Source organism: Cyrtonyx montezumae, unplaced genomic scaffold (genome assembly GCF_038088225.1).
Source record: "Cyrtonyx montezumae isolate F1298 unplaced genomic scaffold, pur_monq_1.0 scaffold_10, whole genome shotgun sequence".
Lineage (NCBI taxonomy): Eukaryota > Metazoa > Chordata > Aves > Galliformes > Odontophoridae > Cyrtonyx > Cyrtonyx montezumae.
In genome coordinates, this window is record NW_027071826.1 from 40,277,388 (window position 1) to 40,303,901 (window position 26,514).

The window sequence follows — 26,514 nt, forward strand, 5'->3', positions numbered from 1 at the left end:
ATGATTATTAGCATGGTTCAACAGCAGACCTGATGTTGATAAGTACAGAGATCAGTATTGGAAAGAAAAAAAAAAAATGCAGTGTATAGCTTTCTTACTTAATTCTATCCAATCAGGAGGTCTGGAGCTTTCAAGACAACTCACAGAGGGATTCTTACGTAGTAGTTGAGATAAAATGTGTTATGCCCTTAGCTGCAATATAACTCTGGGACTATAATTGTGCCAATTTTCTGCCTATCATGAGTCATTTGCAGTTTGCACAATTATAAAACCGGTGTTGCTACTTGTTCCTATGACACATGTTCAAATGAGAAGTAGAATGCTGTACTATTATTTGTAAGGTGCCAACAATGTGTTTATCAGTTACTAAGTCCTTGCATGCACTTAGACTTACTTAGTTGGCAGGCAGCCTGTGATACGGGCTATACTTACTACTTTTTCTCTCCGCTGAAAGTAACAGGTTTGCTATGTTTTCCTGAGCCAGTGATTATTACACTGAATACTTCTTTTGAGACGTGAACTTCTCAACTTGTTTTCTTTTAAATCCAATTTTAAAATCATCTAACTGATGTGACTGTTACTGATACAGATGGACAAACAGGATTACTTGCTTGTGTCTTACTTTAAGAAAAAACAGCATTCATCAAATAAGTTTTTTGGAGGTTGAATAAAAATAGTAGGTGAAGTGGCACAAAACCCTAACAGTAAATAAGAAAATTCAGGAAAGGTTGGGATTTGTTCGTGTTAAAGAAGAAATTAGAGATCAACAGTCTACTTGTACTGTAGGATGCATACGTGTGAATTGAGAATCTTTACTCTCACTTCTTATGAATCCAAGATAAAGAGATATGCAAAACTAGTAAACAGATGTACTCTTTCAGGTAATGTGAATGTTTTTTAGATGTATGATTTCTACAAACTGTTAGGTGGACATTTTTTAACAAGATCAAAAAAGAAAGTGGTAATTTACATCCATAGCAAGATAATTAGGAATTTATGTAGTTGTTGCTAGCAAATTTAAGAGCCATTAAAGTTCATTCATAAGAGCCTAAATCAATCTGTTAATTATTTATCACTGAGAATAGAATGTATTCATGGGGAGAAGGGAGAGGGATGCCTAATGGAAGCATTGTTGTTCTGCCCTTGAAGCAGCTGGAGTTGGCTTCTGCCAGGAACAAAATACCAAATTTAGAAAGTCAGCAGCTGAGACCCAGTCTGGCAATTGTTGTCTGCTTTTGTGGTTTATAATTAATGGTTCAAGGAAAGTGTTATTTGGTATAATATTTTTATTTGCGTTTTCTATTCCAAAGGAAGGAGAGGTAAGCCATCTCCCACTAATTTCATTTAGAACAGTGTTTCAGCTGGTAACATTTATAGCTGTCATATACTATTCATTGTTTTGTGTTCAAGACAACAAATATGGGCTGTTCAACTGTAGTGTCTACTGGGTTATGAAGTACTTTGTGGTAGAAGTCTTTGATTCATGATTTTATGGGAAAGTAGATGACAGAAACCATCGATGGTGGCTCGCCTTTCTTCGTTACTGGAGATTAATGTCATAGTATTGGCCTGCCAGGTATTCACAATTTCGCCCTTCTTTATCAGTGATAAAGGTGAATTCTTTTTGTGAATTGAGCTTTGAACTTTGTATTTAAAAAAAAACAACACCAAAACAGCTGCTTTTACCCTGTTATGAATACCATACATTATTGATTAGGAAATAGATCTTTTTTAAGGTATTTTAAATTCATCTGCCTTTACTGTTTTCCCACTTCTGTGCTTCATGCAATTTGCATTTTTTTCTATGAAGTTTGTAGATTTAAAGCATTTAGAAGTAGATTTTTATGTAAATAAAGTTTCTTCCATGTGTAGAATTAAGTTACAAGAAGGAAATGATCTTGTGAAAAAGAAATCATTGCTTAGTCTGTATGTATATTTAGTACTGAATTGTTTGGAACATTTCTTTACCGTTTACCCTGAATATGCTGCTACTCCTTAAGGTTTTAGAAACTGCCTCCCTTGCTGGAGGTGCAGACACTCCTGAGGAAGTCAAACGTGTATTGGCTGAAAGGAATCAGCTTCAGAATGAGCTACAGCGCTGTCTTCAGGAGTTGCACCAGAAGGATCTGCATTTACGTCAGATTAATTCAAAGGTAACTTAAAGCATCAATTGTCATCCTAAAGAGTGCAATTCTGAGCTGTTAACAGCACAGAAATATGGCCAAACTGGTGGTATATTGAATGATTTGAAACTTCCCTTGGAAACTTAGAATTTGGATTCTAATTTTCACATTCCATTTGGCTCAGACTTGAAATTGCAACTCAACTGACCTTGCCAAAAAGTGGATGCAATAATAAAACGGTATGCAGTTACTTTCAAACTTTCAACCACAGATCTCATGCCTAGTAATTTCCTGGATGAGATAGGTCTTGTTTGTTTTGTTTAGTTTGCTTTGTTGTTTTTGTTAATAACTTAAATGATAATTTCTTTCAGAATGTGCAGTCAGCAGAAGAGAATGCTGTGTTATCTGCCCAGCTGAAGACTCTATCTCAGACTCTAAGGGATAACCAGCTTCGTTACACTGATTTGCAGAATCGTTATTTAAGGCTGGAGAGGGAATATCAAACAATGCAGGTGACATCCTTCCAGGGCACCATTCAGGTAAATGAACACAGGGAGAAGTTTTTAGGGTTCTTACTATACTCATGCTTTTGGTGCTGGTTTTTGTGCTAAACAAAATAAATAGTTAAATACTGTTTGTTTTGCCTAGTCTATTGGCAAAACTAGACTGCCTTCATAGTCACTGAACTATGATACACTGAAGATAGCTATTGCTGTGAAGCTGTTTTCTCAGGAAGCTCTTTACAGATGCTATTTTAATTTTGAAGCGTCATCGTTTTTGAATTGTCCACCACTGGAAGAGATAACTGAATGATCACTGAGCAGTGGATTAGCAAGATTTAGTGATAATTTCACAGCAGTCACGAACCATTTTGCCTAAGTTATTTGTAATATTTAGGGAATTGAGATCTGTATAACCAATTGAACATCTCAGTACCCTTTGCAATCCATCATACACATATGTAAGCTTATCTCTTTGTGATCCCTTCATTTCTAAGATGTTTTCCTCTACTGCCTTGCTTAGTCAGTAATGTCTGATTAATGCAAGACCCTAAAACATGGCTTCATATTTAAGAACTCTCCAGAAAGAAAAAAATAACAGGGAGAACTGTACACTAAAAGGGAAATGAATCCCTACTTCTTACCTCACAGACTATGCAGATTCCATTTCCTTCACATGTTGATTACGAAGCCTAGGGCTGATTAAGCGCATTTCTCAGTGCTTCTGCACTGCCTAAAGCTCACTAGCTCTGAATTTAAACGTTGCTTTATGTTAGTCATAGGCTACCTGAGAGAAAATAAAAGGGAGACCTACTGTATTCAGTCTCAGATGCCACCTGTTCTGCGTGTACACATAGCCATCTACTCCCAAGCAGTTACTCAGTGCCACCCCAGCCAGTGATCCCAACTTGTGCATGACTGCATCTTTCTGAATGTCCCAGTATTTTTCTCCTGCTGTTTGTGTTATACCGTAGCAGCAAACTGTGCAGCTAGAGCTGAGTAATTAATCCAAATATTCAGATGTTATCATAAGGGGACAAGATATAATGGGATGTTCTGTGCCTAGAGTCCACAAGCGTGAGAAAAAGAATGCAGAACTATGTAGAATGTTTCTGCTGCCACTGTTTGGACTGGTATGTCTGTACAGCTGGATGTGCTACTACACAAATATTTTGTCTCAGATCCTGTTAGTGTAATAGCTATGCTACTTATGAAACTCTGGTCGATGTGTTATGCTACTGTGTGCATTTGTAGATGTATTTCTTGCACTTCAGACATAGCTCAGATTGCTGTGTTGTGTGGCATATGTGTATCTTCCAAGTCCAGCAGCACACACTGACAGTTGTCATTTTTACTTAGAAAGCAGGTTTGGAAAATTGTGGTTTTGGAAATTAAATGATTGAATGGCACAGGAGAGTTTTGTTCCCCTGCTGTGTGTTGCTCATGGCTTCTTTAATTGATATAAAGATTTTTTTACAACCAGAAAAATTGTGACTAGTTTTTTTTCCCCTTTTAATAGGATGAAAGTAGAGCAGAAGTTCCCCCTGGAGCGCCACAGGAAAGATCTGCAGTTATTGTTGAAATAGACAATATGGAGCTAAATGAACTCAGAAAAAGGTCAGAACTGAAGAGGGTGTATTAGCAATATTGTTTTTATACCAGCTGTATTCTGTGTGCAGAAGTAATGTTTTTTTCTCTCTCACTGGGGAAAAAGGAAGAACATGAATTTACAGCACAATAAATGTGGCAGTTTTTATTCTTACAATATTATTATTATGTCATATTTCAGTATTTCAAAATCGAATCTAAAGTGTCTCATTATAATTGAGTCCTTATCCCAAAACAGAGCATTCCTTAATAAAAAAATAACAATGAATTAATCAAGGGGTCCCTATAATTTTGCGAGTTGACTACATAAAATAGTGACTTTATTTTTTTGTTTTATTTGTAGGCTTGCAGACACTGAACAACAGTATGATTCAGTGCAGCAGGCTCTCTCACAGTTGACACAAACACTAGCAGAAGAAAAGAGAAGGAGAGAAGCTGCAGAAGAGGCTCTTGGACTTTCTGAAGAGTTAAGTAACAGGTAAACAATACTGTGAAACATGTTTTTGGGTTTTTTTGAGTGCGTATGAGTGGACTGTTGCATTAAACGTGTATGTATGAAGTGACTTATGTTTTCAGAGGGCATAGGCCACCTTCTCCTTCTGCTTCCTGTTGTGGTTCTGCTTCCTTTTGAATGGATTAATTCTGTGGTTTTCATTTACAGTAGTCTGGAGTAAATGGAAAGTGTACTACAGAACTGAAAAACCGTCAGATTATTTTGTCTGCCTTTTATTTTTAGTAATGAGTTTTCCTGTTGGTGTTAAATTTCTGAGAATAGAATAGAAACTGTAAGTCTGTGGTACCTGAAGCAATGAGAAATGCATGTGTGACTGTTACAAAGCTAGTTCTAACTCTATGGATCAAGAAAACGTTAAGGCTGTTTTATATATATTTTTTAATTTTAAATTTAATTTAGTGTCTGATAATTATTGCCAAGTTAGAAGAAACAGACATAATGTAACTTCAATACCGTCATGGTTTAGATCTAAAATACCACAAGTCATCTATCTAAGTAAAATCTTCATCACCATCAACATTTGAAAATTACTAATTAACGAGGTAGCAATGATGAGAGTTATTCAGAATAAATGACACCTTGAGAGTAGTTTGCAAATACAGACTGATGACAACATAAGCTAAATCTTGCTGTTTTTTATGGGGAGTTCCCTCCAGTAATTTAAATGTATATTGATATATATATATTTTTTTAAATGTGAATTTGATACTTTTTTAGAGCAAATAACTCAGTATTGCATTGTCTTTCTTTAACTTTTCTTTAGATTTGAAGTCAGTAGCTACAGGTCTGTACCTAGCGAATACACTGTACGGATGGAAACTGAGGAGGAAAGGGAAGCTTTAATCATCAGTCCTAGTGAGCATGTTACTGTAAGAAAGGTAAGTAAATGAAAGCTTCTAATGTTAATGCTGTTTCCTTTTGTCTTTAAATCACGTATGTTCATGTCCTATGCTGTGACATCTGTTAAGAATCAGAGTTGGAAGGTTTGCAGTGCCAGAGAAATTTAGGATACAGTGGAGTTGATGAAGTTGCTACTTGTGTACTCATACACTCTGGTTTTCTTTTCCTAACCAGGTGAAAAGAGGTGCCCTTTCCTTCAGAAGATGGCTTCGAGGACGAAGTCTTATCTGTTCTAAGCTGATGACCTCCAGAGCAAAATCGCGCTATTTATTTCTTATATACTTGGTTACACTACATCTTATTGTTTTATTGTGCCTCACTGGTGTTCTCTGAATACACTGCATTTTCTGAGTAAATTATTTTCCTATATTGGTGTGCCAATTCAAGATAATAGATTTTTCACATGCTGCTGTTAAGGTGTGCACTGGACACAGTTGTATATATTCTTCTTATGCTGTATGAATCTTGAGCTTCTTGTAAGGAATCTGTGTATATCACAGTTGTCCCAAAGTTGACTTGAATTGCTCTTTAACAGTGGGATGTTATATTTGCTAAGGAGAAAATACTGCCCTCGTTTGCCCTATAAAGAAACTGCTGCATACAAGTTGTTGAATATTGCTTGTGAGTACATAATGAGTGATTACTACTGAATGGGTTGTAAATGATATCTTTTCTAAATAAATTTTATTTTAAGAGTTAAACTATACATTTTAAAGGAATATTCAGCTATTACTGTTTATTGGCTTCTTGATTACAACAGGAAGTTTTACAGAGTGCAATAAAGAAAGAAGAACTGGATTTTGATTCCCTTTTATTTTCATTCAAAAAATAAGCTTAAGTCGATGTTCTTTGGCCATATTCAACCTTTATAGTTTGTATTGGCTGTTTCAGGGTGCACAGGTCTGCACGTGGTAATGCCATAAGCTGAAGTATCAGCTTTAGTCAAGATTCAGAATTGGCATGAAGGTCTTAAGCTTCCTATACTCCTATACCGTTTCAGAGGTACAATTTGTGTAACTTTCCATGTGTTTAAATTTACTTCTACTCCCTGTAGTCCTGATGGGTTTAAGTTAACGTATGTCTTGGGGTTAATGTTACTCATCTGCTCCACCGATAACTTCAGACTTATAAACCTACGTCTTATGTATTTTACAAACTTTAAGTTACAAATGAAGGACGGTTGCATTTTCAGCTGGCAGGCTGTAACAAGCAGAAGATTTGCATTCAGTTTCTGTAGATACGTAATGGAGCATTGTGCCTTGTGTATCGATACTTCTGTGTTTTGTTATAATGATCCCTGAAACTTCACAGCTATTTCTCTGATTCCAAAACCAGCTTATTTCTGAAGGCTGTGGCCACTGGAAGCTAGACTGTTGTTTTTACTCCTGGTACAGTTTATTTTGTGTTCTGTTTCTGTTCATGTCTCTATAAAATAGAGATACATTCAAAATAAGTCAAGTCTAAGAGAGCAGACATGAAGTCACAAAAAGAAACGACCATTTGTTTCCCTATTAACTAGGCTAAAATATTGTGTGTGTGGGGGGGAAATAACAAACATGGAAATCGAAGGCTTCCATCAGTTTTACAAGATTTACTTGGGTATTAATTGTGTTATCTGCTGGTGTTACAAGCATTATTGTACGTGCCGTCTGCTGCGCATTGTCATGTGGTGGGACGAAGAGGGATTGGTTGAGAGTTGACATTTGCAGAGTTAACATTTACCAAATTATATTGATGTTCTGCATTATTTGTTTTTGTCAGGTGAAATGGGAAATATCACTGGCCTTAATTACCTAGGTAGCTAACGTAAAGCATAGAAACTTTCTTCTTTTGATAATTTTAATATTTCTTAGTCTACTAATGCTCTGGTTTCCCGTATTAACCCAGTATATTCCAATGTAGTTGATATCTTTTTTTTTTTTTTTGGTGTGTGTGTGAAATAGTTACTGCTCATCTCTTCTGAATGACTTATTGCTGATTCAGTCCCTGTTTTCAGCCCCAGTGTCACTGAAATTCTGAGATAAGTCAGCTATTTTCAGTCTTTGTGCTGCACAAACAAGCATCAAGTACAGTTGAAACGTGAGAACTGTACATGGTAAGACTTCTCCTGCTTCAGGATGGCTGCTAACAGAATGATAATGAGCTATTCTTAGCTGTTTGTGTTAGAAAGAAGTAGAGTGGTTTCCAGTGACGACAGTGGACCACAAAACCTTCCAGTCTTGGTCATCTGGCATTGAGGGCTTTTGTCTTTGAGGGGGTTTAATGAATGTAAAAATTGTTTCTCACAAGGCATAGCAAGTTAGCAAGTGGGAGGGGATTCAGAGATGGTGGAAATCCTGCCCTAATTTATCTAGGCCTTAATGCTGTCACAGTGATAAGCACAAACTGAAAAAAAGGTTTCCAAAAATGGCTTGACTCGTGTAGGTATTCTGTGAACTGTGTTCCTGAAGCTGATATAAATGTCATGGAAGGTGAGATCACTTCATTTACAAAGGTGCTTTTACAGATCATCACCGTTTCCCAGGTAAGTGCTGAGAGTTTTGCCTGTTAACAGCTGATGATTTTAATGCTTCTTTTCACGTAATGCAAGAACTTCTGGGGGGGGTGTGTACTCTTGCTCATTTCCGAAATGTGCTCCTGGATACTGCTTTACCTCAGCCATTGAGGGAATTCTGGAAGGACTCCTGCTGTAAGGGAATTCGGGTTTGACTGCGTGATTGCAAGGAGACGTAGATGCCTCTCATCACAGGAAGAATTAGTGGTGTACAGTGGAGTCTTCTTAGTCTCTCTGAAGCCTAGAAGAATCTGCAGGTGCAAGCTGAACAGATAGTTATGAGCAGCAATGACTGAAAGGCAAATGTATTCCATCCAATTTAGTTTTCTTGCAGCATTTTGCACTAAAAGCCTTGAACACTTCCTATTTTTGCAATAGGAGAGCTGCCTTGAGAATGGAGGGCTGTATTAATTTCAGTGCTACCTACGCTTGGTAATGCAAAACAAACTGTGCAACTGAGAGCTTTAATGGTGTTCTCTGGACACAAGCATTATGCAGAAACCAATAGAAACAAATAGGAAGTTTTCTGTTTATTTTACTAAGCGCAAATTCAGCAGCTGCTAAGCAATAACACGGCACTATCATTGAAGGTTTGTGTATTTAAGTAGTACTTTTTTAAAGGTTACCTTATGACTAAGTAATGATGAGCATAGCAAGGTCATTATTTTTCATTTTTTTTTTAAGCATGAACAAATTCGGCCATAGGTTTTATTAATGTTTCAGTGACTTGTCTGGAATCTAACCAATACTGAGCAAAAGTACCAACTGAATAACTGCTGGCAGTCTGAAGTGTAGCTTGCAAAGATGAACTGGGCTTTCACTCTGCATTTCGTTTTCTCTGGGAATGGCTGTAACCAGCATGGCTGTAATTATTTTTCCATTCGCAGTTGCCTATGAAATGCTGTGCATGGGAGTGAATGGGAATATTATTTTTTGTCCATGGGGTATTAAGCATCGTGGTTGTATCCAGCCTTCAGAACCAACAATCAGTGCTACTCCTTGTTTTCTCTTTTTTGAAATTGCAGCATTTCATCTGATGTAGTTATTGTATTTAGGAACTGAAGTTCCTTCAGTTCAGACACTCATTGATGGAATTGAAGCCTGGATACAGCTGTAAGGTTGGATAATGTTGGAAGTTGGTTAGTTTATTGTTTTCTGAAAGGCTTTTCCTTAGGGTTTTGGAATTAAGTAAGTATGGCTTGCGACATTGTCAATGAATATTCACAAATACCAACTGCTGGAGCTAATGTTTAAACATTTCTAAATTAAAGCTATTAGCAAACCTAACATGCTAAAAATATTCAGCTCATTTATGAGCAAAGGAATCTTCTTGTCATGTGCAGATCAACAACAATTAAAGTAATTAGTATTATTTTATAGTACTGCATTGTGATGTATTCAAATTATGCTTCCATTTCATTTAATGGTGTTCTCATCAATCATATATTGTGGTCTTACTCTGTAAAGACCACAGGGAAGGAGTGAACACCAGGAACTTCATTATTTCCTTGGAGCAGAGAGGGTGGAGTATACTGTCACTGCACAACTGATGCCTGTTGTGACAAAACCATGTTTTTAAATATCGAAGGACATCAGTATTATTGCAGGGACCCTCTGAAGAGGATGAGACTATTTTAAGCCACACAGATCAGGTGGCACAAGTTGGTCCTAGGATAAACATGAATGTTCCTGTCTGCTCAGCCACTGCTAATGGCTGCCCCTGTGCATAGCACTTGCTTGTATGGAACTGAAATGCCATCTAAAGCCACATACTTGTATGAAGACTTTGTGGAATAAGTTCTGCTTTCTTGTTCATTCCTTTCTGATCCTTAAAGTTCTCTTCCTCACTGAATGAAGTTGCCAGAAAAGTAGAATACTTCTCTCTTGACTGCCTAAAGAGGCGATCTTACAGCCCTAAAAACAAACCAGGACTCTAAAAGAAAAGACTTGGTGAAATTCAGGCCCTCCCTCAGTGGGAGTTCTGCCATGGATTTCAGTGAGTTCAGGACTTCATCTGATGTGTTGGCCAACTGCTGCAGTTTTGTTGTTTGTTCTATGTCCCAGAATAGCCACTTTGATAAGATATTTACCATTACAGCACTTAATGATACAGAGAAGCTGTCATTTAAAGACACAGCCAACAGTGTCCTGAAAGTTTTTGTGGAGGTTATTTTTAGTTGCTTCTTCAAATTGATGGTGGCCCTCTGAGAAAAAGGAAACATTAAAAATGCCATTAGGGAACAAAAGCAGAATTTCATTTGAAAGAGTTAGTGTTCAGGAGTTCTTATTTACCACTTAAGCACTAATGTTATAACTGGTGCGTGCATATGATTAATTCATTTTTAATAAATGTGATTTCTAGAAGACAATTCAGCTTTGGAGGAATTGGAATGATGCTTGCTGAAGCCCATGTAGAGATGAATGTGTATCCATTAGCTGAACCCATTAGCTGAATCTTGTGATCACTAAGTCAGTTAATAGAGTATCACAGGACTTGGAGATGTCAGTTTTCCCCTTTGGAAATGGAGACTGAATGTCCTCGATGATTTGGTTCAGTAAAAATCTATTCAAGATGATGGATATTCAAATATTTTCCAAGACTGAGCTTTAGCATAGACTTTGGTATTAAATTTTGTTATTTTCTGAAATAACTTTTTTTACAGCCATATACCATCTTAAAGATGGAGAGTTGCTTCTGTCCTGTTTCCTTTACAGCCCAAACTGAGGCATTATGTGTGATGATGATGAAACCACTGCCCTTGTTTGTGACAATGGGTCTGGGCTTTGCAAAGCTGGGTTTGCTGGAGATGATGCTCCAAGAGCCGTGTTTCCTTCCATCGTTGGACGCCCTCGACATCAGGTCTGTTGGTACCAAAATGGAAGTGCTGCCTGCTTGTATTTTTGGGACTTGTGGCAGTGATAAAGGATTATTCGGGCAAATCTCCCATTCCTGTTTGTGGGAATTGAGCTTATTAAGAACCAGATAGTTGAGCTGAGTATCTTTCATACTACGAGTCCTTTGGAAAAGGTATTCTTCAACTGTAATTGTTGACTGTAGAAGAACATGAATGGTTTAATGATGAGGAAATGTCTTATTGGAGGAAACCCACAGAACTTGCTGTATCAATGCAAACAAAAGGCAAAACACTGCTAATATGAGAAACCAAATGAATAATAGCAGTAAGGTCCTTTTATTGTTCCATTAAACAATAGCAGGACCCATTAAATATCTGAAAAAGATCTCTAGCACATCACTTAATCAACTCCAGCAGGACTAGAAAGGATGAGTGTGATTTGTCTTGAACTTGAAAAAGGTCTTGCTTGCTTAATTAGTTTTCTTAACAGTTCCTTTAGAATTAGAAGTTGGCAGTTTTCATTGATTTTGATTCTTATCTGAATCAGATTTTAATTTCCTGAGGTGTATAACCCCTTCCCTGAAGTTCTGTGTTCTTTTGCCGTGTTGAATAAGCCTGGTTAGACAGGCATAAAATATTAAGCTTTTTAATGAATGTGTTTTGAACACCTCTGTGAGTTATTGAAGTTTAAATGTCAGTTGTTGAGAACATACCCATTCTTTAACCTCTACAATTGTTCACTGGCTTTTAATGGTGATTAGAGCTGGCGTGTAATTTTGCAGAGTGAAACATTTCAGTGACTGCGTTATTATCCATGAGAAAATTAAATATTTTTATACTACTTGCAGAATAATATTGTACCTAATATGATATTATTTAGAAAATGATAGACCTCCTAATGCAAGCATGATAAAATTAATAAAACTGTTATTCAGTATGCTGGTTTTCTTTTACAAAATCTCTTTTATATATTTCACAACAGAGCATTAATTAATGTAAATTTTCAAAGTTGAGTGTTTCTCATTTTACCTGCATTGTAAACTGGTCTTCCAGCAAGGAGCGATCGCGCTGTTTAAAGGCAGTAGTGGAACTGCTTAGGCACAAAGTGTAAGCAAATATATCAAGTACTTCTTCAGAACAAAAAACAGATGCTCTCTTTTTCTTCTAAACTCATTTCATGTATTTCTTTGCAATGTTGAAAGATACACCTCTCCTAGAGATACCTTCCTAGATATTGGTCCTACACAGGCATTCACTGTGCATGGTGCAATATCCCTAGCTTCATTTCTGAAGCTGTGCTGTGCTTCCTATAGGGTTTAGTGAGGGAGTTGGTGCAGTCAGTGGTTGCCAATAAATTCACATTTCAGTTGCTTGTACATCTTTGTCTGTGCAGAATTACGTTCTGGACCGACTGTAGCAGTAGTGAGTACAGTGTTTCACAAGAAATTTAGCCAATATTCTTTTTACTGTGCAAGATGCACTGTGCTAATAGCAAAACAATATACTTTGCAGGGTGTTATGGTTGGAATGGGTCAAAAAGACAGCTATGTAGGGGATGAAGCACAAAGTAAAAGAGGGATCCTGACACTGAAGTATCCCATTGAGCACGGAATCATCACCAACTGGGATGACATGGAAAAGGTGGGTGTTTACTTTTAGTGTAATTTTCTTGAGGTATCTTCGAAGACACAGAACTTGCCATTATCTTTCTTTCAAGCCAAAGGAAGTCATTGAAGAAATCTCAGTTTAGGTGAAAGGGTGGTGCAGTGCGGTGCTGATCAGGCCTTGGCACTGCTGGAGACATTTTAAAAAGTAAATGGTTTTTCTTTGGGTATTTGTGATATGTTAGACAAGTTCTTTGTACGTATTTTTCAGTCCTGAAGTTCAAACTGAGGCAGAATTTGATGTAAATGGAATTGGCTGAAGTTAGAAGCATTTAGGTTGCAGTTCATCAAAGGTGAAACAGAAGCATGAAGGAAAGTTACTTGGGATGGAAACCTGTGAGGCGGTGGGATGATTTTTCCCTCTTCAGTATTTGCATACATAAATGGGCCATGGATGATGCACCTGTTTTGTATTGCATAGAATGCTCTCACTTCTAGCTAAAGAGCAGACAGATTTGGGCTTCTGATCCCTGTGCTCACTCTCTACACAGGGAGCTTTTTCCCTGGAGAATGTTTTCCCATTGCTGATCCCAGTGAGTTTTAATGCCTGCATGGTGACATAGCTGCTGTATTCCCTGTCAGGTGTTTGGGCAGCAGAAGGTGCTGTGCCAGGGCCCTCCTGAGGGTGCCCTGGAGGAGACATGGCAGTGAATTGTGCTGCTGATGGGCTCTGGAGAGGGCACTCCTAATGTGGGAATTTCTTCTCATACTGCATGTATCCTGGTCTTTGCAGGAAGCACCTGAGTCTCTGTGGGAATACTCGGTGTCTGCTTAAGGGCAGGGCAAACAGCTCAGATGTGTATTCTCATATAATTCAGCTGTGATGTCACAGCCACAAACCCACCATGACAGTAGGGCAGGGTGTACCAGGTGAACAGACCAAAGTTAACACAGAAGCAATGGGAGTTCTCAACTTCGCCTCTGGAAGCGAATTGCCCACCTACTCCCTCTAGATGGAAGCATAGTGTTTGCATTTCATTATTTCACTGCTCCCTTGTTCCTTTCTGTAGTGTAGAATAAATGGGAATATAATTCCCGTTATATTGTTCTTCTTGACAATTGTCCTGCTCTCTGAATAGAGTGAAAAAGTTACTCTCAGTGATTTGTCTCTGCCACTGAAACTTTCCTGTGTAGAGCACATGCTGGTGTTTATTTGTGAAAGCAAATAACTAGAGCAGGCTCTCTAAAATTCAGGCAGGAAAAGAAACAGGGAGAAGGTTTAAAAATAAAAATAGTGGCACGTGCACTACTGTCTTATGGTGTAGTGTTGCAGTGTAACGTAATGGCTAGATTGACCCTTTTTAGGGGGAGGCATTTTCCAAAGATGTCTGGGGTGGAGGTTCAGGCAGTGCTGTAATTCAAATAACATTAGGATGATATATGAATTCTTGAGTTTAGCCTTTTTCTCACTTGATCAATCAAATGAGTGAGAGTAGCTCCCTAGCTCAAACTCACTTTCCTATGTCATAAAACATCCAAGAGGCGATAGCTGGAAGGGATGCCCCCAGAAAGAGTTGTGCTCAGGCTAAGGAGTGGTACAGGAAGTGGAGGCAGTTTTCAAATAGATGAGCAACAAACAGTGAAAAAGAACCGTGAGAGAGAGGCAGTGGTAAGGGAGAGACAAGAATCACATTCCCAACTTTTATGATTATTGCAAATAGATTATATAAAAAAAAGTATTTTTTTCTTATGATCCTCCTCAATTCAGTCAACCATATGATCACATGGAAACCTCAATTTCCATCTAAGTTCTGTACAACACGTGTGTGTGTACACAGACATGCACATGTGTACATGCTCTTCTGGCAGAAGGGCACTCTGAAATGCAATTTCCAAAGTTTTGACATTAAAGAAATAGGTTTTGTGAATTTTCACCGCCATTTTCCTAAACAAGTTGCACAGCTCTGATCTAAACCACCGATTTCTTTGTCATGCTTGGAAATAACAGTACTGAAAGATGCCATGCTATAGAAGAAATGAGGAAATTGCTGGGGAATGTGCCAAGAAATGGAACAAAGGCATAACAGTGTAGTGCCCAGGCATGCACGCATGACAAAAAGAGGAGGTCACTTAAAGACTGAGCTGAGTGAATGAGTAAGGATGAGTGTATGTGAGGGGGAGCCCGGGTGGGGATGCTGCGGGCCGCACAGACATCCGTGTGAATCAGGAACAGAACAAGTAGGTAATGAAGCGAAGCATTCTTCTCGTGTGCTTCAGCTCACAATATTCAAATTGGGACTGCTCTGTTTTCCACTGTGGATAATAACACAGGGCTTTGTATATCACCGTTAATTTGTTCTCAGCTACCAAGCTGGCAGCATATGGGAGGGGAAGCGTTAGAATGGGGAGATTTCTGGCTCTGATGACTGCGTAAATGTTTAAGTGTTGGAATAATCCTTCCTCGGTAATTTCTCTTAGATGTTCTGCCTGCTGTTTAAATTTAATTCCTGTCACCTGTTAAAATTAACGCTGGACTACTTTCATTTAATTTAGTAGTTGGGTAGAGATAGTGATAGGAGGATGGTTGGACTAGATGATCTTATAGGTCCTTTCCAACCTTATGAACTTATGAACTTATGAACTTTCTTGTGGAATACCATTATGCGTTATTGTTATCGTTAGATCAAATCTAATGTTCTGTGCAGCACCTATTCCTGCATGGTTCTGAGGAAAAATCTGCAAAATGCCAGAGGTCTCAGCAGTCTTTCTTTACTCACGCTGTTGAAATCTTCAATACACTGTTTATTACTTTTTCTCCCCCTCCTTTCCTATCTGAAGTTGCGGCCTTTTCCTTCTCCTTATATATGACATATGTTGACCTTTATTTTACTTTTACTGATTACTTTGTTTTGTTCAATATTTCCCTGCCTTTGTTTTCTGAGCATTCAAATGGAAATGGCCTACAACCCTGAGTCCCAGTTCTGGAAACATCTGTATTTGTACTTAGGTGACTGAGAGAGAATGAGGGTTTTTTTTCCTCAGGGCTGATGGTTTTCTTGATAAATAATTCCAGTGCTGGGCACCTGATGACTTTGTAGACACTTCAGATTTCGATATGAGCTTAAGCAGAAAAAAAGATCTTATTGAAGCCTAATAATACTTGTTTCTAAGAGATTAATCAAGTAAACTTCACCATGAAACTGATGCTTTGTACTCAGAAATAAGTTCATTAGGTCAGATGAAGATGGAAAATGATTAAAAAGAGGAAAAAAAAAGAAGTGGAGGAAAGAATTACATGAGAAGATGAAAAAATATTTCATCATGATACAAAGGAAACTCTCTTTGAGCTGACATCAAGAAAACAATCCCTTGAGTTCCTCATAGTCAGTCCTCAGACAAAAAGGGTCTCGATGGGTCAGGAGAACAATCAAAGCCAGCATTGTTGGTACAGGTAGCACCTCCCAGTGTGAACAACACTACAATGCTTCACAGAAACTGAGAAATGCATTTACTTGGAATAAGTGACAGTTTGATTCAGGGCTTACAGGATGAAACAACCTTTCATTTCTGCGGAAATAATTAGATTTATACAGACCATCTTGGCAATGGCTTTCAGCTGGATCTCAGCCTCCAAACAGCTTGAAGTGGAGAAATCTCTGCAGAACTGGCGATTCAGTGCTTGGCTCAGCTCCAGCGTTAGAGCGCTGGGACTGGGAATGCAGCAGTGCTCCCATTTAGAGAGGATGATCCATCATCTGTGTGGGGAATCCTGGCTGGCAGGGCTCCCTTGTGCAGGTCATACTCTGTTGTTAAATATGGTAAAAACCCAGTGGTTTTGATTAATAAAACAGAGCAGCATTTGGCAGGCTCACTCTTGCATGCTTTTTCTCTATTTTAATGTGCCTATAGGAGATTTACTAGTACTGTGTCTGAAAAGCTTCCTGTGTAGTATTGTTATGTGGACAGAAGAGATAATTTCCTGATCACTTTTCTGAAGTTATTTTCATTTTAGATTTGGCATCACTCTTTCTACAATGAGCTCCGGGTCGCACCAGAAGAACACCCCGTGCTGTTGACTGAGGCCCCACTGAATCCCAAGGCCAACCGTGAAAAGATGACTCAGGTATGGTGGGACACCAGGTGGGAATCAGAATTGGTAAGACTGAAAAGGCCACCACTACTGTAGTCCAACAGTCAACCCATGCCTGCAACCACTTTAGACTGTGTCACTTAGTGTGACATCTACTTTTTTCTTGAACGCCTCTAGGGATGGTAACTCCACCACTCCCCTGGGAAATGCTGTGCTGTGGAAAGTATGGGCAGGAGGCCAAGGTAGATCCTCTTCCATTATGGGACTTTGAATTTGGAGCTTTGTGAATGCTGTACGCTCGCTGTGTGCAAACTGAATAGTGTGTGAGTTTTGGACCAGTGACACCTGTTACGTGCCTGCCTCTGGCTGCAGAGACTGCAAAGTCTGCAGTAGCTCAGCATCAAAAGCTGTAGAAGCTCCTCCTTTCTACTCTGAAGACTGTCACTTTCTCAACATTTTTGCATCAAACAAAATGCTAGTTATATATTGGAATTGAAGGCTACCTTTCAGGTAGCTTTGTGAAACTCTGTAGTGAACCACATCTTCTAGGATCAGGGAAATTTTTTTAAAAAATTGAGTCTTTGTTTTAGCTTGAGGAAATGGGTTGCCTGAAGTATTCAAACTGAAATGATGCTTTGCTGGACATTTTTGCAGATAGATGTGCCCAGATTGATTTAATGAGCTTGTCTCAGAACCAAAGATAGACCTCTGAAGTTTGTATGCTTTAGAACAGGCTTCTGGACAGAGGTCCATGTTGCAGATTTGACTAGTGATGTAACTAGAAGTAAATGTGATTTATATACAAATATAGAAGTAAAATCACATGGGAGAATCAAATGCGGCTCTGAGCTTCCCTTTGTGCACTTGTTTGGCATATATTTAATAAAAAGATTATGCATCCATTTAGCTACAGTGTAAATATACTAATTAAATAGCAAGGTTGACAGCACACGTTACTGGAAGATAATACAAAACAGAAGAATTGAAACTAGGTTTTAGTTTATGGCAACCAGAAAGCATAGTTTATACAGTAGACATGTCTAGGACTGTTTCTTTGTCATTATGCTGTAATGATAAATCCTGTTTAGAGGCTTACAGTTTATTACTTATTGAATTAAATTCATTACATCAATTAACTATGAAATATCATAATTAATACATTCTTTAATTGTTGGCATACTTTTCATTAAAGTAGACTTCACTGGCAAAGGAATTAGCTTATGAAATCCTAAGTTTAAATGTAACTCCCTGATTCCAATGGCTCTACTCTTCTCCCAGGTGGGATGGTGAGATGTGGTCATAGTAGTGCCACTAATGATGGAATGACATCGCATGGGGTAGGTGACATTAGTTTAAGAAAGACTAAATCCCATATGGTTGTCCATATTGCACTACTTCCCTGTGAGCCCTTAATGTTTTTCCTCAGCAGAGCTCCAGCCGGAAACAAAATATACACCATCTGCTCAGATAGAAATGCAGTGTATCTGACATAGAAAGTGGAAAGAGTTGGAGCTTTTTAGGGTAAAGAAGATGGGGGACAAGATGAGAGAACACTGAATGTCGTAAGTAGGAAAAGGACCCATAAGTATAATTAAGCCCAACTCTGGGCTCCAACAGGAAACCTAAAAATAAGACCTTGTGTCTGAGAACATCTAAACAATGTTCCTTGAACTCCAACGGCTTTGGGTCCTGGGGAGCCAAGCCTTTTCTATGCCCACCTCCCCTCCGGTGAAGAACCTTCTGATATTTAAGGTCACCATAAAGAGGAAAAAGGGTTTGCTGGATACAGAATGAGATGTCATAGGTTTAAACCAGACTAGGTGAGCTTTTAGCTAGACACCAAGAGAACCCTGATGTTCATGTTTCACTAGATACGCTTGCCAGATGAATTTCTCAGACAGAACAAAAGCTCTAGCAGGAATGATTGGGCCTTCCTTGAGCTAGGAATAAACTGATTATTCCTTGTTTCTTCCAGCTGTGTTTTTGAGACTTTTTAATTGATATATAAATATCAATTTATATAGATGTATGGGGGGGCATCCACAGCCTCTCTGGGACAATCTCTTCCAGCACCTCATCAAAAAGAGTTGTTCTACTGTCTCTTCAGATAGTCTTAAGAGCAGCTGCTAAAGGTTTGTGAATTCTGAATTACAGATTATGTTTGAGACATTCAATGTGCCAGCCATGTATGTAGCAATTCAGGCAGTGCTGTCTCTATATGCCTCTGGAAGAACCACTGGTGAGTCTGTCTGTCTGGGCACTGCGTGGTCCACCTGTCCTTTGCTTGTGCACATACACACACAGCTTTGCTGTGGCATGCCAGCTGCTTATTAAGAAGAATCAAATCAATAGCTGTATGGAAACAAAGTGCCTTCCACTGTGCCATACAAGTGTTTATTGGTTGTTCTGATCTTCGTGGCAGGTGTGGGCATAGGCCTGCTTAAAATAATCAAATCACTACTATTCAACTATGTGAACAGGTGGATGGTACAACTTGCTACTGCCCTTAGTTGCACAGCATGAAGAGTAGTGTGTATCTAAAGTGGGTTGTTCCAAACCTTTACTTCCTTCTTACTTCAGACCTATCTCTATTGTCAGTCTCTGTTCCCCATACAAGATAGATACTGTTCAGTGGTTAAATGAAATTATTTCAATTAAGTATTGAATTCCTATCACCAAACCTGATGTCTGCTGTTAATTAGCTTGTCTGCTCTAGGATTAGCATGTAGTTATATTCTTGCTGCTATTTAGAATCTGATTAAACATCAAGACAATAAATTACTTTTTAGTATCCTTTCAGACTTAATGTACTTCAAAGAAAATTAAAATCCATCTGTTTCTGTAGCTTGATGTTACAGTGTCATTCTATACAGAAGGATTACCAGCCTACAGGAATTACAACCTGTTAGAAATACTTCTTCCATGTTTAAAATTTGACTGTTTATATGCATCTTTGATATCAGAAATGCTTTATTCATTTTGGGTGGAAAAAATGCACTCACTTCCATTCTTGAATAGGAAATTGACTTGTCTGTAGACAGATAAACCACCATTACCTTTTTCCCTCATGGAGCAATTTATTTCAATGGCAGACAGATTTTTATGTGCAGTTTACGTACTATTTCATGTCTGTGAAGCGCTAGCAGTCTTCTGAAATGAAAGACTCCACATATGATCGTTATTGTTAGCATCTGTTCAGCAAGAACAATACAGTCAAGTTGCTGAATGTTTCACACCTTTTCCAAACACAGTTGCTTAGTTTGAGCTAACAATTACATCTCACGTGTGGGCTCTTTAGTTATATAAATGACAGAGGCATTTGGGTGAGCACCTTTATTTGTTGCTGCACGTTTCAGTTTAGAATATGAGGAATGTGGAGAGTCTATATCAGTGGAAAATATCCAGCTTCTCTTTTTCTTTCTCTTTTCAGGGATAGTTTTGGATTCTGGAGATGGTGTCACACACAATGTACCTATCTATGAGGGCTATGCCTTGCCCCATGCTATTATGAGACTGGACCTTGCAGGCAGAGATCTGACAGACTATCTCATGAAGATCCTTACAGAGAGAGGCTATTCTTTTGTCACCACTGGTAAAGAGCTGTATTTTGCATGCACTTTGCATATATTTGGTCTGGTAGTTGTCTTCTAATGGTGGTAACATGCATAAAAAAAAACATATCTCTAGATAAGCTAGTGGAATTCTTCTGGCTGTGCCCTGCAGCATACCAACTGAGCTCAAGGAATGTGTTTACCACTTTGTTAGGCAATCCTATTCACTGAGAAATTTAACTGGTAGTTGGAATTGATCGTATCTGTTCCCCAGGCAAAGGAATGAAGTTAGTAGCAGGCAATGGATGAACCTTTGGAGATTTAATCAAAGTTTGGAGATGAAAAGTGTAGGATTGATCTTTACAGTACTCTGTAACGCAATATATCTTTTATAAGCAGATGAGAGAAATTTGGTAATGAAAATGGGAAGTAATTTAGTTAAGATGGCAGAGAGATCAGAATCCAGTGGGGACTATATGGACACCATGGGCCTAAGGAGCTGTACACAAGAATGTGTTCGATCTGTTTCACTGTATGTTGATCAAAACTTGTTAACTCTGCAGCGGAGCGGGAGATTGTGAGAGATGTAAAGGAGAAGCTTTGTTATGTGGCTTTGGATTTTGAAAATGAAATGGCAACTGCTGCATCCTCCTCCTCCCTTGAAAAGAGCTATGAGCTTCCTGATGGACAAGTCATCACCATTGGAAATGAACGATTCCGATGTCCAGAAACTCTCTTCCAGCCATCCTTTATAGGTGGGGCAGGATTTTTCTTTCAAGGGGCTTAACACAATATAAAAAGCATGATTTCTTACAAAGTGTAGACAACAGCACTGTAGGAACTTAGACATTTATTCTCCAATGTCTTTAGAAATGTGCAGCTTCTATGGGTTTATTTTGTTCTTCAGAAGTTGCTTCAGAAAGATCTCCATTCAAGTATAAGAACTTGAAGGCAGTTTCAAACTTTCATGAATGCAGTAGAGGTTTTAAGATAATGATTGGAAAACTGTTGGAAGACCACTGCTTTTTATCTTGACTGATGTATAACCGCAGAGTGCTGCTAATTTTTTTTAAATCCAGATGCTTGTTCTATTTATTACTTTCTTATATTAATCTTTAAGTTGATCTTAAAACAAACAAATCAAACATTATTTTCTAGTAGTTTTATCTGTAGTGTTAAACTTCCCATTATCTCAGTGGATGTTGGTGCTTAATGTGGTAGCTCATGCTGCTCTCACAAATTTCTTTCTTTCTGCTCAGATTGCACTCATGAGGACCCAGAAAAATGGCTGTAGGCACTTTGGCACTATTTCCATTGTACTGAGCAGCAAAGCTAGCCACACTTCTAAGTAGGAATCAAACTGTCCAAGCGTTAACATAGCTCCAAGTTCTGTATCTGAACAGCAACAGAAGAGAGATTTACAGAAATTCTCTTTGATAGAGGAATTTGCTTACCAGAAGTGTAGTAAAGATCACACTGTTTTTCAAGGATGGTTAGTGTCAGAAATGTGGCTGTGGGACTCAGGATTTCCTGAATCACCTCCCTCTCCTAAGCATTTCATAGCTTCTGGAGTCATCTTATGGGGGAGGGAAATAAGCTTGGACTAGTGAGCTTTCCTTTTATTTATCAATTTAACAGTAATAAAAAGAAGAAGGTGAAGAGAAATAACATGATGCAAACTTTTTTCCATGCAGGGATGGAGTCTGCAGGTATCCATGAAACAACGTACAACAGCATTATGAAATGCGATATTGACATCCGTAAGGATCTATATGCCAACAATGTACTCTCTGGAGGAACTACAATGTATCCTGGTATTGGTGACCGTATGCAGAAAGAGATCACAGCTTTGGCTCCAAGTACCATGAAGATTAAGGTAATTTTTAACACTTACCCTTCTTTTGTTGGAAAATTAGGTCCTATAAGCAAATCTAAAACGTCTGTAAGAGAATGCTCAGGTCTTGCATCAGGAACCCTGATGGTAGAAGAGTGTGGAAAGGTGGCCTTATCCCTCTGTTCCTTCTACCACCCAAAGCAGGATTGAAAGGGAAGTTTGAGAGATAGGGGTGAACCTAGAGAGGAAAGAGCTGAAAATACCAATGGGTAGATGAGCAACTGGAGAAATTACTGGGCGTATTGTGGCCTTCAAAGTTTAGCTACCAGTGAAAGCCATAAATAGTGAAAAGGGAGAAAGAAGTTTCAGTAATAGGCTAACCCTTCACTAATAAGTCTGAAATCTAGTTCAGTAGTTAAAGCCTAGAATCATGGAACAGCTAATGCATTTTACCGTTGACTAAGTGGGGAAGAGGCAGCCCCGTGTCTGGTGTCTAGCATGGGATACAAGCCTGTATCTTTCATTTCCTGTTTGCTTTACTTGAAGAGCTACTCTATCCAAACTAACAAAACAAACAAAAAAACTTGGACCATTCTGTGCAGCGTTCATTTGTGATTGAATTATACTAATCTCTTACATTTGAAATTTTCTCATTTGTAAATTTTTGGTAGATGTTTTTGGGCTGACGTTTATTTACCTGCTGTTAGTAACGTTATATCTCTATTGTCTTGAGTTGGAAGCTTGTCAGGCTTCCTGCCTCTCAGCTGGTTTATTTCATTGGAGTTACATTGATATACAGTGCCTTCACCTAGTTATTTCATCAAAAGAAATGTTACTATGTTATCTGCTCGCCGTGTTATTTATAACAGATCACACTTCCTTTCTAGATGATTGCACCACCAGAACGTAAATACTCTGTCTGGATTGGGGGTTCAATATTGGCATCGCTCTCCACTTTTCAGCAAATGTGGATTAGTAAGGATGAGTATGAGGAAGCTGGGCCCTCTATCGTCCATCGCAAGTGCTTTTAAATACTTCCATTGTGTACTGTCTGTGATAAGTAGTGCTGTTTTTCTGCACATTACATGCTCTTCACTCTGAGCCAATCCTAGTTTGGCTCTCTTCTAGTTGTGTTAAAGCACACTGTATGGATGTCAAAACAAAACTAACATTTCAGCAGTGGGTGTTTTTCAAGATTAACAACAGATAATGAGTTACAGTACATGATATGTAGACATCTTGCCCTCCCCCATTTGTTAGGGTATAAGTGCCACACAGGGAGGATGTGTGAAGGTACCTTACAGCTGTATGTTAGTCTCTGCTAGCTGGTGGTAGGTAAGTCTGAAGAACCCAAGTAGTATGGAATTCTTTCAAACTGAGGCAGAGCGAGATTTGGGTACCATATGTGGCTAATTTTGTGCAGTACAGTGGTAGACAGGATTTTTCTAAGGGGATTTATTTTACTGAGGATACAGCGGATTTATGTGAGAACTACTGTTCATGTGGTCTTTCAGAAGTGCTCGTATGTATGTCTTTTCTTTGTCTGCTGAAATGGTTTGGCAGGAGTCCTTTGTCTCCCTGTGACCAGTGCTCACCAACAGCAGTGAGTTTCAACAAGCTACAGTTGTGCTTGCACATATGCATTACAGGTTAACTTAGTCCTCATATTATTTTATTCCTCTCTTTTTCTGGGTGGTTAAATGGTATTTCATTTACTTTGTCTGTATTTGTGCTATGATAAGCTAATGGTTACTAAGTAAATAATAACCTTTTAAGTATGTTATTAAAGTATTCTGGGTTTAATGGATCAATAAAAGTGTAATTATCCATGTAAGGCTGATGGTGGCTTACATTAATTTCGTAGCATCTACTTTATCTGTTATACATAAAATAATTAGTAAGTTCTAATTTAATTTTATTATGAAAATTGTTTCATTTCCTCTGAGCTTTCTAGTCAAATAATTTTTAAATGAAAACAGAACTGTTTCACAATTTCCATAGAAATTTACATCTTCCTGGATGAGAAATGTTCAGAATGTTTTGTATGATGATTAAAGCAAGTTAAGGAGATCACATTTTACTGCCTCAGGTACCAGACAAGTGTGTTCTATACAATTCTGAATTTTGGATTGGTGGTGATCTAGCGTTTGATGTGATTCATGATTTAAATAAAACCTTTTAGGTTCTTCCACTATGAAGTAGAACACGCATTTTGTCTTGTTTGACTGTCTTCTAATAAATGAACACTAGAAAGGCTTCAGGATGCGGAGATCAGCCCAAAATATGCTGGCAGTGGGAGCAGGACCAAATCCTGAATTCCTGACTCCCAGACAACTGTTCCACTAACCAGACAATGTGGGCATATCCTCCCTCCCTTCCCTCTTTGTCTTCCTCTGACTTCAGTGCATTTTGTATTGGTGCCTCCTGAAGCTATGATACAGTACCCATGAACACAATTTCCACCCCTTTCCAAAGATGGATAAAACCTAAGAGCTTGATTTACAGACCTCTTCTTGTAATGCATTTGCTTAGGCTAAACTGCAAGGAAAGCTGTATTTCTGCTGTAAGTGGTCAGCTTTCGCAGAAATTAATTTACTTTCATTTTGATACAATGCTTTTTTTTTTTTTTATAGTCCCCAGTATTTCAAAAGCATTGAGAAATCCAGTGCTGTTGTAAATAGTTTCTGTTATCCCTGGAGACAGCACAATGGGCAGTGCCTGAGTGCTGTGGCTCAAAGGGCAGTTAATGATCGATTCATCCCGAATTTTCTGGTGAGCAGAATCCATCTGCTCCCTGGTAAGCACTCTGACACAACCAGGTAGCTCAGAGGGAGTACTGGGCTGATTCACAGACTCTTCTTGTGTTGTGTTCTGTGATGGAGGTCTCTGCCAGACACAGTCTTGTGCAGGAAGGGGAGGAGTGCAAAACTCCTGGAAGATGATTGCCATCATTTCCAGAGTTTCACTGCAAGGTTGTAATTCTCCTCTTAGTAAAAAACTGGAAAAGTGTTAGCCTTTGTTTCAGTTGTATGTTGCCAGTGTGTCACTGAAGTGCACTCCCATTTCCTGAGTCAAATAGGGATCATCAGTGTTGCTCTGTGAAGGTGCCAGCTGACTCAGGTGTCACTTGTGGGGAACTCTTTCAGAAATGACTGAAAAGCAGTTATAGCTGTGTGTCAGCTTTGTATTGTGGTTAAAATGTCTATTGCCTTTTGAAAACGTGCCTAGAAAGATGTTTTACAGATTCCCACTCATTCTGATTTCTGGTAATTCCTGCTCCAGGTAATCTCATTTCTTTATCCAAATGAACTCTTCATGATAAAACCTGGAAGACATACATAAAGGCAGCGTTCTCCAAAGCTTTGCTGTATCTAGCACAGAGCAGCATAAGCAGAGGTTGGTCCTTCCCAACTCTTGAATAGTTGGCAGTTCAAATTGCCATTATTCATGTGTTCTTAAGTGCCTGTAAATCACAGCAAATGTTTCAGCCTCTGAATGAATACTACCTCAGGTTTATTGTATTGCTCGAAGCTCATGTGATTGCTGCTAAAATTGATAATACATCAACATCTAGGATTAGCACTGTTAACTGCCCTTCAGTCAGCACAACTTAGATTTTCATCTTGATCTCCTGTAGGCATGATGTCTAGCAGCATAAAAGTATGCAGATCTCCAGCATTCAGTTACTTTTGCAATCCAATGTAACATCAAAGGGACAGTCCCTTTATTTTGCTAATAATCTACTTGTCCTGCTTTGAATATTAATAATGAAGGATCTTCTAACTTCCCAATTTATATATTTTTTTATATATCCTCTCAGTATGCAATCACAGCTCACTAATCAGTACCCTAAGATCTACGAGGTTAGACAGTTTGTCTCCTTTGTACAGGACAAGTTCTGAGAAGTCCATGGTAACAGTGTAGTCAAATATCTGGATAATTGTAGCATGTTTTGAAACAAATCTACAATGCCCTCCGAGTTGCATTGCTTTCTTTTACCCTAGTTACACGCGTGAAAAGGAAAGAGAAGAATGGGATGCAGTATAAACCTTGCAGTTTTGATTTTGTAGATACTTGTTATTGGTTTAAACCCAACTGAAATATTTCACTTGTCTAATATTCCAGCAAAATCATTTTTTATATATAAATTTCTTTAATGTAGTTGTAACCTGATTTTAATGCTAGACTATTCTAGGATCTGAAGATGAAATCAACCAGAAATTAATTAAAACTCTGATACTTTTTCCATTCAATTTTCGTCCCACTAGTGCTAAAGAGATGCTAAACAGCAATGTGAAGTCAGAATTTTTACATTCTCTCAGAATATCTCATTGTAGCTCAGAATTAGCCATTCCAAATAGATGTAGACTTTTGCTTAAGG

General features: G+C 38.4%; 2 protein-coding genes across 12 annotated transcripts in view; both read left to right on the forward strand.

Annotated features, from left to right (window-relative positions):
• Positions 1–6,351, forward strand: part of LOC136060459 (golgin subfamily B member 1-like) — a 43,456-nt gene extending 37,105 nt beyond the window's left edge. For 9 of the 11 annotated variants that reach the window (XM_065755005.1, XM_065755009.1, XM_065755015.1 and 6 more), the window contains 6 exons: positions 2,001–2,153; positions 2,495–2,662; positions 4,143–4,240; positions 4,575–4,709; positions 5,509–5,623; positions 5,820–6,351. In XM_065755005.1, coding sequence (XP_065611077.1) covers positions 2,001–2,153; positions 2,495–2,662; positions 4,143–4,240; positions 4,575–4,709; positions 5,509–5,623; positions 5,820–5,978 — 828 coding nt within the window. In that variant the 3' untranslated portion in view covers positions 5,979–6,351. Of the gene's footprint in view, positions 1–1,149; positions 1,726–2,000; positions 2,154–2,494; positions 2,663–4,142; positions 4,241–4,574; positions 4,710–5,508; positions 5,624–5,819 lie in introns of those variants that run through there. The other 2 variants (XM_065755010.1, XM_065755011.1) reach the window with 2 other exon arrangements.
• A 1,593-nt stretch (positions 6,352–7,944) lies between these two features.
• LOC136060461 (actin, alpha skeletal muscle B) lies at positions 7,945–23,285 on the forward strand. Its single transcript, XM_065755016.1, has 9 exons — positions 7,945–8,169; positions 10,915–11,059; positions 12,567–12,695; positions 16,671–16,781; positions 18,903–18,987; positions 20,179–20,340; positions 20,863–21,054; positions 21,994–22,175; positions 23,021–23,285. The coding sequence occupies exons 2-9, from the start codon at positions 10,931–10,933 to the stop codon at positions 23,162–23,164; spliced, it is 1,134 nt and encodes a 377-aa protein (XP_065611088.1). The 5' UTR covers positions 7,945–8,169; positions 10,915–10,930; the 3' UTR covers positions 23,165–23,285.
• The last annotated feature ends 3,229 nt before the right edge of the window (positions 23,286–26,514 follow it).

Excerpts from the sequence above, each read along its gene's own strand:
- LOC136060461 (XM_065755016.1), top strand. The coding sequence starts at position 10,931 with ATGTGTGATGATGATGAAACCACTGCCCTTGTTTGTGACAATGGGTCT. Across the intron at positions 11,060-12,566 it reads TTGGACGCCCTCGACATCAG|GGTGTTATGGTTGGAATGGG; the intron begins GTCTGTTGGTAC and ends TATACTTTGCAG. Across the intron at positions 18,988-20,178 it reads TGCCTCTGGAAGAACCACTG|GGATAGTTTTGGATTCTGGA; the intron begins GTGAGTCTGTCT and ends TTCTCTTTTCAG.